Genomic DNA, 16,857 nt, shown 5'->3' with positions numbered 1-16,857 from the left:
CGCGATCGTAACTGCCCTCTAGCGCACCGGTGCTGAAAAGTCGCGGAAACGATAAAAACACTCCTGGAAATTGAAATAAAAACACCGTGAATTCATTGTCCCAGGAATGGGAAGCTTTATTGACACATTCCTGGGGTCAGATACATCACATGATCACACTGACAGAACCACAGGCACATAGACACAGGCAACAGAGCATGCACAATGTCGGCACTAGTACAGTGTATATCCACCTTTCGCAGCAATGCAGGCTGCTATTCTCCCATGGAGACGATCGTAGAGATGCTGGATGTAGTCCTGTGGAACGGCTTGCCATGCCATTTCCACCTGGCGCCTCAGTTGGACCAGCGTTCGTGCTGGACGTGCAGACCGCGTGAGACGACGCTTCATCCAGTCCCAAACATGCTCAATGGGGGACAGATCCGGAGATCTTGCTGGCCAGGGTAGTTGACTTACACCTTCTAGAGCACGTTGGGTGGCACGGGATACATGCGGACGTGCATTGTCCTGTTGGAACAGCAAGTTCCCTTGCCGATCTAGGAATGGTAGAACGATGGGTTCGATGACGGTTTGGATGTACCGTGCACTATTCAGTGTCCCCTCGACGATCACCAGTGGTGTACGGCCAGTGTAGGAGATCGCTCCCCACACCATGATGCCGGGTGTTGGCCCTGTGTGCCTCGGTCGTATGCAGTCCTGATTGTGGCGCTCACCTGCACGGCGCCAAACACGCATACGACCATCATTGGCACCAAGGCATAAGCGACTCTCATCGCTGAAGACGACACGTCTCCATTCGTCCCTCCATTCACGCCTGTCGTGACACCACTGGAGGCGGGCTGCACGATGTTGGGGCGTGAGCGGAAGACGGCCTAACGGTGTGCGGGACCGTAGCCCAGCTTCATGGAGACGGTTGCGAATGGTCCTCGCCTATACCCCAGGAGCAACAGTGTCCCTAATTTGCTGGGTGTGGCGGTGCGGTCCCCTACGGCACTGCGTAGGATCCTACGGTCTTGGCGTGCATCCGTGCGTCGCTGCGGTCCGGTCCCGTGTCGACGGGCACGTGCACCTTCCGCCGACCACTGGCGACAACATCGATGTACTGTGGAGACCTCACGCCCCACGTGTTGGGCAATTCGGCGGTACGTCCACCCGGCCTCCTGCATGCCCACTATACGCCCTCGCTCAAAGTCCGTCAACTGCACATACGGTTCACGTCCACGCTGTCGCGGCATGCTACCAGTGTTAAAGACTGCGATGGAGCTCCGTATGCCACGGCAAACTGGCTGACACTGACGGCGGCGGTGCACAAATGCTGCGCAGCTAGCGCCATTCGACGGCCAACACCGCGGTTCCTGGTGTGTCCGCTGTGCCGTGCGTGTGATCATTGCTTGTACAGCCCTCTCGCAGTGTCCGGAGCAAGTATGGTGGGTCTGACACACCGGTGTAAATGTGTTCTTTTTTCCATTTCCAGGAGTGTAGGTAGCAGACGCTGTTGATGATCGAAACAAAAACCGTTGATTTTCAAATGTCAAACAAAACGGGGTTTCAATTCTTATTTAAAGGATACCGCTTTTCTCTGTTTATAATATTGTTGGACACCCGAATTTCAGTAGTTTCTTCCACTACACAGTCCCAACAACGCGATGCAGGGTGAAAGACTGGAGTTAATGAAAGCTCAAAAAGTAGTAAGACTCCTTCACACAGTGGTTGCTCCTCTCCTCTCCCATCCCCGCCCCCTGCCACGTCTTCACTGTTGTGTCCCCCCTACCCACCATCTCTACAACCTTCATCTCCTTTCCCAAGGTGGCTTCCATCAACTCCCCCTCCCAGATGATGCCCTGTCTCCTCCATTTATCCCTCCTATCAAATCTGATCCTCACTCCCCCTCCTTTCCTCTGTCCTTTTCCCGGGAACCCTCTCCCCATCCTCTTTTTTCCCCACCTCCCCTCTCTCTGCCCCCTTCTCTCCTCCGAGTCCTTTTGCATTTCCCTCCTCTGCCATTTCCCATTCCCTCTCACGCCTGCCCTGTCCCTCTCCCCCCTTATGAGTCCTCTCCGTCCTTTGGTTCCCCTCCCCCCTTTTCGTTTTTTCCTCTCCTCCCTCCTTGTTTTCCCCCTCCTCCAGATCCCCCTCCCCCTCCCCCATCTGCCCTTGGCTAGGGAGTGTCATCTTTGTGCCGACATTTTCGTGCAGTGACATACAGTGAGTGTTTTACAGTGAGTGTTCAGTGTTGTGTGTCTTTTGAGAAGTGTTGCGTGTCTTTTGGGAAGTGTTGTGAACGGCCATCATACTGTCGCTGGGTGTGATTTTTTATCTCTTGTGAACAGAAACCAGACTGCCGCCATGTTTTTTAATTGTGTGTCTACTATGTTACTTGTCTGATTCCTGTGTATTTTATTAACATTGCCAACCCCTTTGCTTTCTGTTTAAACTTTCCACAATTTTCCGCCATTTTACACTTTAAGTCACCGTTTTCTCACCTGTTTTTTCTTGTTTCTTTTCTTCTTCCGTTTTTAAAAAAGTCTGTAGGCTGTAGAGCAGCGTACTAAGCTGCTGCCAGCCCGCCCCCTTCAGGGGGAATTGAAATTCAATAAAGGAAAAATAAAAAAAAATTCACACAGTGAAGGTAAATTATGTTCTAGTACAATTTCAAATGAACAACTTCATTTTTTGCCGAAAATTATGAAAAAGGTATAATATGAAACAAAAATATCGATATTGCCATTTTGGTATCGATATTTTGGGGAAGAAACATTCCCAATAATTATCGATATTCAGTGGAAATATATGGATGTATCGGTGTTTTACCATCAGCCCTAATTCGGTTGTGGCACCGATCCGATTTTGGACAACGTTTGAACGTGAGAGGAGGCGTACTCGCCAAGGTTCGAGTTGATTATGTCTGACCACCCCGTGGAGGATCACCGTATTGTGCACCATGCACATCGTAACTATTTTTGCCCATGCCATCCGAGAACAAGTAATGGAGTCACTGCAATATTCTGTGTCTTCCCACACCATTGGTCAGAAGCTACTAGCATCTGAACTAAGGAATTACAGTCACCTACGTAGGTTGCCGCTAACACCGAAGGACAAACGACTGCGTTTCGAATGGAGCGTCCTCATGTGTTATTGTCCACAAATGGCACGTGCCTCTATGAGCTATCTTCGTTATGATCTAATGTCCTGGCCATCAAGATCCCCAGATATGACTCGATAGGTCAAGTGTGGGACCAGCTTGGACGTCAGGTCCATCCCAGAGCCAGTATCCAGTATGTCAAGGACCAGTTACAGCAGTTGTGGGCCAGCTAGTCCTGCTAGAGGATATAACGGCTGTAAAACACACTTCGGCACACTTCCCAAGCGAATCGGTGTCTACATCCAGGAGGTACAACGCCATGTTGGTATGTGGACTCATATTGCCAAGCTCTTGGGTCACTTTACTCGATTTTGTAATCACTGAAATAACACCATAAATTCCATTTCCTCCTCCCCTTCTGGGTCTTCGCTTTTTCGTCAGGCAAAGTATTATTACAATTTTTTACTATTCGAAGAGTTATTTCTGTACACTAGCTGAGAAATTCTTTTTCGCCCACTGTAGTGTCCACGTTTTTGTTGAGATTAAATTAATAATATAAAGCGAAGACATACGACTCACTGGCGTAGAACGTGGAGGTGACGTTGATCGTTGCACCAGCCACCAGAGGACACGGCGGTTTTTCACAACCTGCCAAGTCAACACCCAAGAGGTCGTACGTGGAACCTGCGAACAAAAGAGAAGCAGTCACTCGTCGGCATAGAGGGCGGGAGCTTTCGTTACAGTACCCCCAACTGTGCTGAGACTCTGTAACTACTTTTCATATTCTTTTTTATAACTTAGAAAAAGTACAATTCATTCAATTCTGTGTAAGGCAAGATACACTAACATCAATAACAATACAGCATGAGAGAAACGTAATTTAAAAAAATTCTGGATGTCCATATTGATCTTAATTAAAATTGGAAATCACACATTATAGATTTTCTCCAACGCAGCATTTCCGTTTTACCTGATTTTGGTGATAACATCCTTAGAAAATTAGTTTATTTTACATACTATCTTTCCCTGATGGCATGTGGAATAATTTTCTGTAGCAGTTCCACACATAGACACAGTATTTATTGCCCAGAAATCTACTACACTACACGACAATTGCTAAGGAACAACTGACACTTGCTAAGGAAAAACTATCAATTTTTACAGAACGACCGGTAATTGCTACGGAACACCCGACCAGTTGTAGTGACAAGAAATGGAGAGGGCGGGACGTCTTGACTGTAACGAAGCCTGTTATAAACACTCTTTTAATTAAGAACAATGTTATCAGGCTTATAGGGGAGAGGTGATCGATAACATCGGGGATAATTAATAGCATTGACAAAGTTTTAATTAAAATTATCGATATATAATCTCTCATCGAATGTCGCAGGCAGCAAATTAGCGCTTCAGAGAAATCAAAGAGGGGTTAATGCGACGACTTTTGTTTCTAAATCCTACTATATAAACCATGCACGGGTATTGTTAGTTCTCTTGTCTTGTTTCCTGCGCTCTGAACAAGTCTACGTACACTATGTGATCAAAAGTATCCGGACACCTGGCTGAAAATGACTTACAAGTTCGTGGCGCCCTCTGTCGATAATGCTGGAATTCAGTATGGTGTTGGCCCACCCTTAGCCTTGATGACAGCTTCCATTCTCGCAGACATACATTATGTGATCAAAAGTACCCGGACACCCCCAAAACATACTTTTTTCATATTGGGTGCATTGTGCTGCCACCTACTGCCAGGTACTACATATCAGCGACCTCAGTAGTCATTAGACATCGTGAAAGAGCAGAAGGGGACGCTCCGTGGAACTCATGGACTTCGAACGTGGTCAGGTGATTGGGAGTCACTTGTGTCATATATCTGTACGCGAGATTTCCACACTCCTAAAAATCCCTAGGCCCAATGTTTCCGATGTGATAATGAAGTGGAAACGTGAAGGGACACGTACAGCACAAAAGCGTGCAGGCCGACCTCGTCTGACAGAGATGGCCGACAGTTGAAGGAGGTTGTAATGTGTAATAGGCAGACATCTCTCTAGACCATCACACAGGCATTCTAAACTGCATCAGGATCCACTGCGAGTACTATGACAGAGGGGGAGGGGGGGGGGGGGGTGAGAAAACTTAGATTTCATGGTCGAGCGGCTGTTCATAAACTACACATCACACCGGTAAATGCCAAACGACACCTCGCTGGGTGTAAGGAACGTAAACATTGGACGATTAAACAGTGGAAAAACTTTGTGTGGAGTGACGAATCACGGTACACAATGTGGCGATCCGATGCCAGGGTGTGGGTATGGCGAATGCCCGGTGTACGTCATATGCCAACGTGTGAAGTGCCAACAGTAATATCGGAGGCGGTGATGTTATGGTGTGGTCGTGATTTTCATCGTGTTTTGTTGTTTTGCGTGCCACTATCGCAGCACAGGCCTACATTGATTTTTTAAACACCTTCTTCCTTCTTGGAGAGCAATTCGCGGATGGCGATTGCATGTTATAACACGATAGAGCACCTGTTCATAATGCACGGCCTGTGGCGGAGTGGTTACACTAGAATAACATCTCTGTAGTGGACTGGCCTGCACAGAGTCCTGACCTGAATCCTATAGAATACCTTTGGGATCTTCTGGAACGCCGACTTCATGCCAGGCCTCACCGACCGACATCGATACCTCTGTTCAGCGCAGCACTCCGTGAAGAATGGGCTGCCATTCCCCAAGGAACCTTGCAGCAACTAATTGAACATATGGCTGCGAGAGTAGAAGCTGTCATCAAGGCAAAGGGTGGGCCAACACCATATTGAATTTCAGCATTAGCGATGGAGGGCGCCACGAACTTGTAAGTCAATTTCAGCCAGGTGTCCGGATATTTTTGATAACCCAGTCTTCCTGGTTGTTGTTTTTGAACTGCGTATCCAAGACGCCTCAGTTGTTGTTAATAAAACTCGGCGAAGTAATCTGTAGCACCACACCGTAGTTGTACCAGATGCAAGACAATATCTTTTGTGCATACGCACAGGTTTTTGTACGGGCAGTTCCTGCTTTGTGTGGGCTCAACCATTCCTTTCTTTTCCTTGTATTAGCATAAAGATACGATTTCTCGTCACTGGTAACGTTACAAGATAGGAACGGTGGGTGTTGTTCACGAACCAGTCGTTGACGAGCAAGCAGAAATGCACATATGACACCCACTGGTTTTTTTTTTTTTTATTTTGGCTTACAGCATGTGGTAACCATACATCCTATATTTGAACCTTCCCCATTGCATGCTAATGTCGCACGATGGTGGAATGATCACATTTGTCATTTCTGGAGTACACTGGCGTGGAACAGTGTGGATTAAAGTGGAGAGTCACTAACGTAAAAACGAGAAAACAATTTTCTTACCGTATACTGTCCAGTGCCCCATACACCGTGCAAATGTTTCTGGCTGCTTCCGCTGCTGTCACGCCACTTTTGAACTCAAACAAAAGACTATGTCGGAAATGTTCCGATTTATCCGCTTGGCACTCCATTTTCTAGCGTCCACACCTCCACTCAAAGGACAATATATAAACTCAAATAGCAATTGTGAACTACAACTAAAAGCTGACAATTGATAAATAAACTCACAGCAACCGTAATGCCAACGTGCAATACAAAAACGCTACGAATTTATGCACCATGCTAATAGTTATGGGGTCCTGGGGTGTAATACCTTGTCCCACATACTTTACCGGTGTTGTTCTAATCAGCTTGATATCTCGTACACTTTAGATGCATTTCTGAGCAGATAATATGTATATGATTGGGTTACGTTTACGACATTTTTGTTGTAGATTAAGTTTAAAAAAATACAGTTATGTAAATGGCCAACGTACAGCTATGCTTTCAGAGAAAACGTGTCCCATTTGTCATCCTAATGACAAATCTCACATCACGACGAGTTGTCGTGAATATGACCCATGCGACATATAAGGAACTAAACTAAATGGGGCACACTAGTTCACTCTGACGTCCGATGAGGAGCACTGAAATGGAATTACTTTCTCGTGTCATTAAAAACAGCCGAAAACATTGTGTAACATAATGTTTACGGTGGCGTTCAAAATTTAAACTGATGAGCAAAGGTAGTTAACATTATAATGTATCTAGTTTTAGTTTGTAAGTACTGCAAATAGGAAAACTACCGTATTATCACTTTTAGATCTGGCATCTGATACAGCAGTTTCACTAATCTAGCTGGAAATTCAATAATACAGTGACAAGTATCGTAACCTCCACATACTACCAAATTATATTAACGTTATTTTTATAATTAATTTTTATTTCGGACGTTTACTTTTTGATTCGATAAGGGCTAATTGAGCGCATTCAATCATTTTATGGAAGAGCTGAGAGGTTTCATTAGAGTATAAACATGTGAACGGTGAGTAGTCACGGGTTATGTAAGAAATGTTACGGAACTAGAAACTAGATAACCAAGTGTTGCGTAAGTCCGTTTGTTGCGCTTGAGATGTACGTGCTCATAATACACAAAAATATGGGTAGAACCGTGGAAATTGCATACAACACGGATCTGCGTAGAATGCTAGATATAATCTAGTAAGAATTATAATATACAAACCGAGAAGTGCGAGTAGGAGTCGAACTCTGAGGGTTACGTACAAACTTAATTTCGCGTATAGACAACAATAATAATTTCGTGAGGCTGGTGCGCCTTTCTATTGGACGCCGCTTCGGCGAGTTGCAGGTCTCTAACCTACCCCAATTATCCAACCGCGGAAAGGAGAGTCACAATTTACGTGAACTTCGAGCCACGTTTTGTTTCTGTCGACTCCTCACATCGTTGAAGGGTGAAGGCTAGGTTAACACCGAGACTGAAAAAACCGTTGTCCGACCGTGATTCGATCGCGTGACCTCTCCATTGCCCGGCACGTAATTTACCGCTAGTCCTCCAGCCTCCACATGTACGGGGTGACAGCTATTGAACTATATGAAATAAAATCGTCATAACTTCCGAACGGTTTACGTTAGAACGTTCAAACTGCACGGTTGGCCGTGGGCCATGATAGGAATTGTATGGTTTGGTTTAGCGACGAAGCCCCATTTCATTTGGATGGATTCGTCAATAAGCAACACTGGCGCACTTGGGCGATTGAGAATCTACATTTCGCGATCAAGAAGTCTTTTCACCCTCAACGGGTGGCTGTGTGGCGTGCAATGTCCAGTCAGGGAATAATCGGTGCGATATTCCTTGATGGCACGGTGACTACCGAACGATACGTTAGGGTTTTGGAAGACGATTTCATCCCCATTATCCAAAGTGACCCTGATTTCGAAAAGATGTGGTTCATGCGAGGCAGAGAGTGTTTGTCCAGGAGGACCACTTTGGGGACCGCATCCTGGCTCTGGGGTACCCATACGCCACTGGAATGGGCCTCGATTGGCCGCCATATTCTCCGGATCCGAAACAGGCGTATACGTTTTGTGGGGCTATATTAAAGACTTATCTCAGAAAATAGATCATAGAAAATACACTCCTGGAAATGGAAAAAAGAACACATTGACACCGGTGTGTCAGACCCACCATACTTGCTCCGGACACTGCGAGAGGGCTGTACAAGCAATGATCACACGCACGGCACAGCGGACACACCAGGAACCGCGGTGTTGGCCGTCGAATGGCGCTAGCTGCGCAGCATTTGTGCACCGCCGCCGTCAGTGTCAGCCAGTTTGCCGTGGCATACGGAGCTCCATCGCAGTCTTTAACACTGGTAGCATGCCGCGACAGCGTGGACGTGAACCGTATGTGCAGTTGACGGACTTTGAGCGAGGGCGTATAGTGGGCATGCGGGAGGCCGGGTGGACGTACCGTCGAATTGCTCAACACGTGGGGCGTGAGGTCTCCACAGTACATCGATGTTGTCGCCAGTGGTCGGCGGAAGGTGCACGTGCCCGTCGACCTGGGACCGGACCGCAGCGACGCACGGATGCACGCCAAGACCGTAGGATCCTACGCAGTGCCGTAGGGGACCGCACCGCCACTTCCCAGCAAATTAGGGACACTGTTGCTCCTGGGGTATCGGCGAGGACCATTCGCAACCGTCTCCATGAAGCTGGGCTACGGTCCCGCACACCGTTAGGCCGTCTTCCGCTCACGCCCCAACATCGTGCAGCCCGCCTCCAGTGGTGTCGCGACAGGCGTGAATGGAGGGACGAATGGAGACGTGTCGTCTTCAGCGATGAGAGTCGCTTCTGCCTTGGTGCCAATGGTGGTCGTATGCGTGTTTGGCGCCGTGCAGGTGAGCGCCACAATCAGGACTGCATACGACCGAGGCACACAGGGCCAACACCCGGAATCATGGTGTGGGGAGCGATCTCCTACACTGGCCGTACACCACTGGTGATCGTCGAGGGGACACTGAATAGTGCACGGTACATCCAAACCGTCATCGAACCCATCGTTCTACCATTCCTAGACCGGCAAGGAACTTGCTGTTCCAACAGGACAACGCACGTCCGCATGTATCCCGTGCCACCCAACGTGCTCTAGAAGGTGTAAGTCAACTACCCTGGCCAGCAAGATCTCCGGATCTGTCCCCCATTGAGCATGTTTGGGACTGGATGAAGCGTCGTCTCACGCGGTCTGCACGTCCAGCACGAACGCTGGTCCAACTGAGGCGCCAGGTGGAAATGGCATGGCAAGCCGTTCCACAGGACTACATCCAGCATCTCTACGATCGTCTCCATGGGAGAATAGCAGCCTGCATTGCTGCGAAAGGTGGATATACACTGTACTAGTGCCGACGTTGTGCATGCTCTGTTGCCTGTGTCTATGTGCCTGTGGTTCTGTCAGTGTGATCATGTGATGTATCTGACCCCAGGAATGTGTCAATAAAGCTTCCCATTCCTGGGACAATGAATTCACGGTGTTCTTATTTCAATTTCCAGGAGTGTAGATTATAGAAAATATCTTAGAAAATAGATTAAGGAAAGGCAAACCTACGTTTCTAGCATTTGTAGACTTAGAGAAAGCTTTTGACAATGTTGACTGGAATACCCTCTTTCAAATTCTGAAGGTGGTAGGGGTAAAACACAGGGAGCGGAAGGCTATTTACAATTTGTACAGAAACCAGATGGCAGTTATAAAGAGTCGAGGGGCATGAAAGGGAAGCACCGGTTGGGAAGGGAGTGAGACAGGGTTGTACCCTCTCCCCGATGTTATTCAATCTCTATATTGAGCAAGCAGTAAAGAAAAATTCGGAGTAGGTATTAAAATCCATGGAGAAGAAAGAAATAAAAACTTCGAGGTTCGCCGATGACACTGTAATTCTGTCAGAGACAGCAAAGGACTTGGAAGAGCAGTTGAACGGAATGGACAGTGTCTTGAAAGGAGGATATAAGATGAACATCAACAAAAGCAAAATGAGGATAATGGAATGTAGTCGAATTAAGTCGATGATGCTGAGGGAATTAGATTAGGAAATGAGATACTTAAAGTAGTAAAGGAATTTTGCTATTTGGGGAGCAAAATAACTGATGATGGTCGAAGTAGAGAGGATATAAAATGTAGACTGGCAATGGAAAGGAAAGCGTTTCTGAAGACGAGAAATTTGTTAACATCGAGTATAGATTTAAGTGTCAGGAAGTCGTTTCTGAAATTATTTGTATGGAAGTGATACGTGGATGATAAATAGTTTGGACAAGAAGAGAATAGAAGCTTTCGAAGTGTGGTGCTACAGAAGAATCCGGAATATTAGAGGGGTGGATCACATAACTAATGAGGAGGTATTGAATAGAATTGGGGAGAAGAAGAGTTTGTGGCACAACTTGACTAGAAGAAGGGATCGGTTGGTACAACATGTTCTGAGACATCAAGGGATCACCAATTTAGTATCGGAGGGCAGCGTGGAGGGTAAAAATCGTAGAGGGAGACCAAGAGATGAATACACTAAACAGTTTCAGAAGAATGTGGGTTGCAGTAGGTGCTAGGAGATGAAGAATCTTCCACAGGATACAGTAGCATGGAGAGCTGTATCAAACCAGTCTCTGAACTGAAGAGCACAACAACATATTACAGACAAGGTGTACAGCAATAATCCCAAGCTGAATACGGTCATTCAGGAGGTCATTGACAGCATCGATGTTCCGACACTTCGGCGGGTCATGTAGAATTTCGCTATTCGTCTGCGCCACATCATCACCAATGATGGCAGGCGTATCCAACATGTCATAACCTAAATCCGAATATCCGTAATGACGTTTACATGTTGTGTGCACGCCGTAGTTTGTAACTAATTTACATTTGTTTCATATAGTTCAATAATTGTCTCACTTTATGTAGGTAGTTCATCTGCAGGTATTGATGACTGAGTTTGTATCAAAATATGTGACGTATATTCCTTTATCTTTTGATTGCATTCAGTTAGAAGCTTTACTTGTCATCGGGGCATGGAATCTCATTGACTGAGTAGAATTGTCCTCGGTGATGAGTCGCGCTTCGGAGTGAACCCAGATGACAGAGAAGACGTGTCTGGAGACGCCCTGAACAGCTGTGTGATACTAGCGTGACTGATGCCCTCCTTACAGCCGGACAATTAGGAATGATGGTGTGGTGTCTCAATTCATTTCATAGCAAGACCTATTTTATTGCAATCCTCGGCACCCTTGCCTTCATGGCAAGTCGTCCTAGACTTACATTTCAGCAAAATAATGCCCTTCCGCACACGGTGAGAGTTTCTACTGATTGTCTTTGCGCTTGCCAAACCCTACTTTGGCCAACAAGGTCGCCGGACCTCTCCCCAAAAGAGAATGTTTGGAGCATTATGAGCAGGGCCTTGAACCAATTCGTGATTTGGACAATCTGACGCACCAATTGGACAGAATTTGGCACGATATCCCCTAGTTTGAAGTTCTCTGACGCTATAGATACAGCAATAAGGAATAGCGAAGTAGGCAGTACAGTTGAAGAGGAATGGACATCTCTAAAAAGGGCCATCAAAGAAGTTGGGAAGGAAAACATAGGTACAAAGAAGGTAGCGGCGAAGAAACCATGGGTAACAGAAGAAATACTTCAGTTGATTGATGAAAGGAGGAAGTACAAACATGTTCCGGGAAAATCAGGAATACAGAAATACAAGTCGCTGAGGAATGAAATAAATAGGAAGTGCAGGGAAGCTAAGAAGAAATGGCTGCAGGAAAAATGTGAAGACATCGAAAAAGATATGATTGTCGGAAGGACAGCCTTAGCATACAGGAAAGTCAAAACAACCTTTGGTGACATTAAAAGCAACGGTGGTAACATTAAGAGTGCAACGAGAATTCCACTGTTAAATGCAGAGGAGAGAGCAGATAGGTGGAAAGAATACATTGAAAGCCTCTATGAGGGTAAAGATTTGTCTGAGGTGATAGAAGAAGAAACAGGAGTCGATTTAGAAGAGATAGGGGATCCAGTATTAGAATCGGAATTTAAAAGAGCTTTGGAGGACTTACGGACAAACAAGGCAGAAGGGATAGATAACATTCCATCAGAATTTCTAAAATCATTGGAGGAAGTGGCAACAAAACGACTATTCTATTCACGTTAGTGTGTAGAATATATGAGTCTGGCGACATACCATCTGACTTTCGGAAAAGCATCATCCACACAATTCCGAAGACAGTAAGAGCTGACAAGTGCGAGAATTATCGTACAATCAGCTTAACAGCTCATGCATCAAAGCTGCTTACAAGAATAATATACAGAAGAATGGAAAAGAAAATTGAGAATGCGCTAGGTGACGATCAGTTTGGCTTTAGGAAAAGTAAAGGGACGAGAGAGACAATTCTGACGTTACGGCTAATAATGGAAGCAAGGCTAAAGAAAAATCAAGACACTTTCATCGGATTTGTCGACCTGGAAAAAGCGTTCGACAATATAAAATGGTGCAAGCTGTTCGAGATTCTGAAAAAAGTAGGGGTAAGCTATAGGGAAAGACGGGTCATATACAATATGTACAACAACCAAGAGGGAATAATAAGAGTGGACGATCAAGAACGAAGTGGTCGTATTAAGAAGGGTGTAAGACAAGGCTGTAGCCTTTCGCCCCTACTCTTCAATCTGTACATCGAGGAAGCAATGATGGAAATAAAAGAAAGGTTCAGGAGTGGAATTAAAATACAAGGTGAAAGGATATCAATGATACGATTCGCTGATGACATTGCTATCCTGAGTGAAAGTGGAGAAGAATTAAATGATATGCTGAACGGAATGAACAGTCTAATGAGTACACACTATGGTTTGAGAGTAAATCGGTGAAAGACGAAGGTAATGAGAAGTAGTAGAAATGAGAACAGCGAGAAACTAAACATCAGGATTGATGGTCACGAAGTCAATGAAGTTAAGGAATTCTGCTACCTAGGCAGTAAAATAACCAATGACGGACGGAGCAAGGAGGACATCAAAAGCAGATTCGCTATGACAAAAAAGGCATTTCTGGCCAAGAGAAGTCTACTAATATCAAATACCGGCCTTAATTTGAGGAAGAAATTTCTGAGGATGTACGTCTGGAGTACAGCATTGTATGGTAGTGAAACATGGACTGTGGGAGAACCGGAACAGAAGAGAATCGAAGCATTTGAGATGTGGTGCTATAGACGAATGTTGAAAATTAGGTGGACTGATAAGGTAAGGAATGAGGAGGTTCTACGCAGAATCGGAGAGGAAAGGAATATGTGGAAAACACTGATAAGGAGAAGGGACAGGATGATAGGACATCTGCTAAGACATGAGGGAATGACTTCCATGGTACTAGAGGGAGTTGTAGAGGGCAAAAACTGTAGAGGAAGACAGAGACTGGAATACGTCAAGCAAATAATTGAGGACGTAGGCTGCAAGTGCTACTCTGAGATGAAGAGGTTAGCACAGGAAAGGAATTCGTGGCGGGCCGCATCAAACCAGTCAGTAGACTGATGACCAAAAAAAAAAAATCCCCTAGGAGGACACCCAACAATTCTATCATTAGATTAAATTAGATTGGATTAAATTTACTTTCATTCCAATTGATCCGTAGTGAGGAGGTCCTCCAGGATGTGGAACATCAATCAATGCCAAGCTGAATAACTGCTTGCGTAAGGGCCAGAGGTGAACTAACGTGTTATTTGTGAAGCTTTCTCTTGAAAAAGTCATTCAGTTTTTTTGACATTGTAGTCATTTGTTGGTCGGCACATGTCCATCACACCTACGGATTTTCGCTCTGTTCGGATGATTCCTTCGTGGTGTGTTCGTTCGACTTAAAAATTAAAAAAAAATTGCGACGGAATGGAGATTAGTGGATCTTAAGACCAACAGAAAACAACAAAATCAGCAAAGTAAATCAGCTTTGTGCATAATACTTTGCAGCGCCTTTCCAGTCTGCACCTCTGAATGTTGGCCGCTGTAAATTCGTGCAGGCGCTGGTAGAGAAAAGGCAAAGATTGAGGTTTATCCCCGCCGCCAAAGAGAATACTAGCGCCACTCACCCGTCAAGGAAGTTATTACAATCGAGCGGTCAGTGCCTTTGATAGGCACGTAGTTTGGGCAGGAGGGAGCCGTTCAACACATAGATGCTGTGAAGATGTTCGACTTTATGAAAAAATGTGAAAAATGCACTAGACTTATATCAAGTGCCACAGGTCAGTATTGATTAATTACGTCTCAGCTAGAGTGGACCACTCTCGTATTCCCACAAATACATGTCAGCTAACAGGATTCGGACTTTCGGAAACACCGGTGAAATGACTACAGAACTAACACTGACAGTAAGATTTAGAAGATTTCATATGTGACGAACGAAGATTATTTTACTCTCTGTAAGTCCATCTTCATAAAAACGAAACTAAACTCCTCCCGCACAGGCCATGAAGGCTCAAAGGTACCGACTGGCTGCTGTGTCATCCTGGATGCGGATATGGAGGTGCATGTGGTCAGCACACCGCTCTCCCGGCCGTAGATCAGTTTCCGAGACCGGAGCCGCTACTTCTCAGTCAAGTAGCTCCTCAGTTTGCCTCACAAGGGCTAAGCGCACCTCGCTTGCCAACAGCGCTCGGCAGACAGGATGGTCACCCATCCAAGTGCTAGCCACGCCCGACAGCGCTTAACTTCAGTGATCTGACGGGAACCGGTGTTACCACAGCGGCAAGGCCGTTGGCAGTCCATCTTTATACAGATATTTTATTTTATTATTTTATTCTTCATGTCAGTGTCGGACCATGTGGCATGCTCAAATGACATAATTGGGAGCACACTGCCCACAAAAGGATTGAGGTACAAATACCAGTGCGACACACCATTTTAATCTGTCACATACGATCATCGATGCAAAAATTCTGATTGAAGAAAAAAATTCTCATGTGTATTTTAGTTTTGTTGCGATTTTGACAAACTCTATTACTACGGTATAATAAAATGACTTTCGTCGTTACTGGTACTGCTATGCGAGTGCCTCTAGCCTAGCTTTGCAATACGTATTTCGTTTGACTGTTTACTTAACACATCCCTTCCAAACGCGCGAACTATGCGTTAAAACTGCGCCACATCGTTGCGTCTGTAGTTTTACACTTACTGAGCCCGTTTCTTGTGTGATAATACTATTAGTAGACTATACAGTGACTGCCACTGCCTGAATACAATGCGTAACGATACAAAAATTATGATTCAATGAATCTTAAGTGAACATCAAGTACGTACGATGTTTTTACTAGAATTTCTACTTAAAGCTTGTCTGAAATGTTTTCCGTAGTTTATGTAGCTCAACTTAATGCTAGAAGTGTGAGTGAAAAAAAAAATCATCCAATAAAAATCATATTCATTAAGTAGCGTATGTTTGTTCCACAAAGAAATTATTTATGTACCTAAAAGCTATATAAAGTATTTTCGATTCTAGAATTGGTCGTAACAACGTCTTGTTTATGAGAAGATGAATTCAATGTTAGGATTTAATGTCCCGTTGAGGACGGGATCATTAGAGACGCAGAGAAGCTCGAATTGTAGCAAGATGTGGAAGGAAATCAGACGTGAGGTTGAAAGTTGGCTGTTACGTTGCAACTTTTAATATTTAATTTGTTATTTTTACAATTCAGTTATTTCTTGTTCTAGTTACCGCAGGATTAGTGCAAAGATGCAGTTCTATACCTAGTATCGATTCCAAACAACTTAAAATGTGAGGTATTCAGAAAGTGTTCTTTGAGTTCCGGCTATGTCGGCTAAACAACTCACAGCCCGCCTCGCTGAGAATGCGGGGAAGTGAGTTTGAAGAGGGCACTCTATTGCTTTCACTTGTTGGAGGTCGTGAGTTAGAGGCGGATGCCACTGGTTGCCTTTCTGATGTACTGCACACTGGACTCGCATTTAAGAGGACGCCGGTTCAATCCCGCATCCGGCCGTCCTGATTTAGGTTTTCCGTGATTTCCCTAAATCGCTTCAGGCAAATGCCGTGATGGTTCCTTTGAAATGGCACGGCCGACTTCCTTCCCTGTCCTTTCCTAATCCGATGAGACCGATGACCTCGCCGTTTGGTCTCTTCCCCCAAACAACCCAACCCCTCTGCTGTACTGTGAGGTTATGATGCGTGGCTTGTCTGTCTGTGTTCAAGCTGAGCGCACTTGCAATAGGACCTTGTTAATCATGCATAGCGAACGCGAGCTTCATGTGCTTCATGCGCCACCTCGCTCGGCAAGAGTAGTAATCAATACGATTATTATTCGAGATGGTCATAAAGATTCGATCCATTTCCAAAAAATAATGGATACATTTACATAATAAGC

General features: G+C 45.3%; 1 protein-coding gene and 1 pseudogene across 1 annotated transcript in view; both read right to left on the bottom strand.

Moving 5' to 3' along the window:
* The window catches only part of LOC124804603, a 102,007-nt gene that overhangs the window by 59,448 nt on the left and 25,702 nt on the right, over positions 1-16,857 (bottom strand). The window contains exon 2 of the mRNA XM_047264801.1: positions 3,662-3,766. Within this exon, the coding sequence (XP_047120757.1) occupies positions 3,662-3,766 (105 nt within the window). The remainder of the gene's footprint in view (positions 1-3,661; positions 3,767-16,857) is intronic.
* Positions 15,126-15,243, bottom strand: LOC124721940 (annotated as a pseudogene).

The sequence above is a fragment of the Schistocerca piceifrons genome, chromosome 1 (assembly GCF_021461385.2).
Source record: "Schistocerca piceifrons isolate TAMUIC-IGC-003096 chromosome 1, iqSchPice1.1, whole genome shotgun sequence".
Classification (NCBI taxonomy): Eukaryota; Metazoa; Arthropoda; class Insecta; order Orthoptera; family Acrididae; genus Schistocerca; species Schistocerca piceifrons.
Note: the sequence above shows the minus strand (reverse complement) of the source record. Positions and strands in the feature narration are given on the sequence as shown.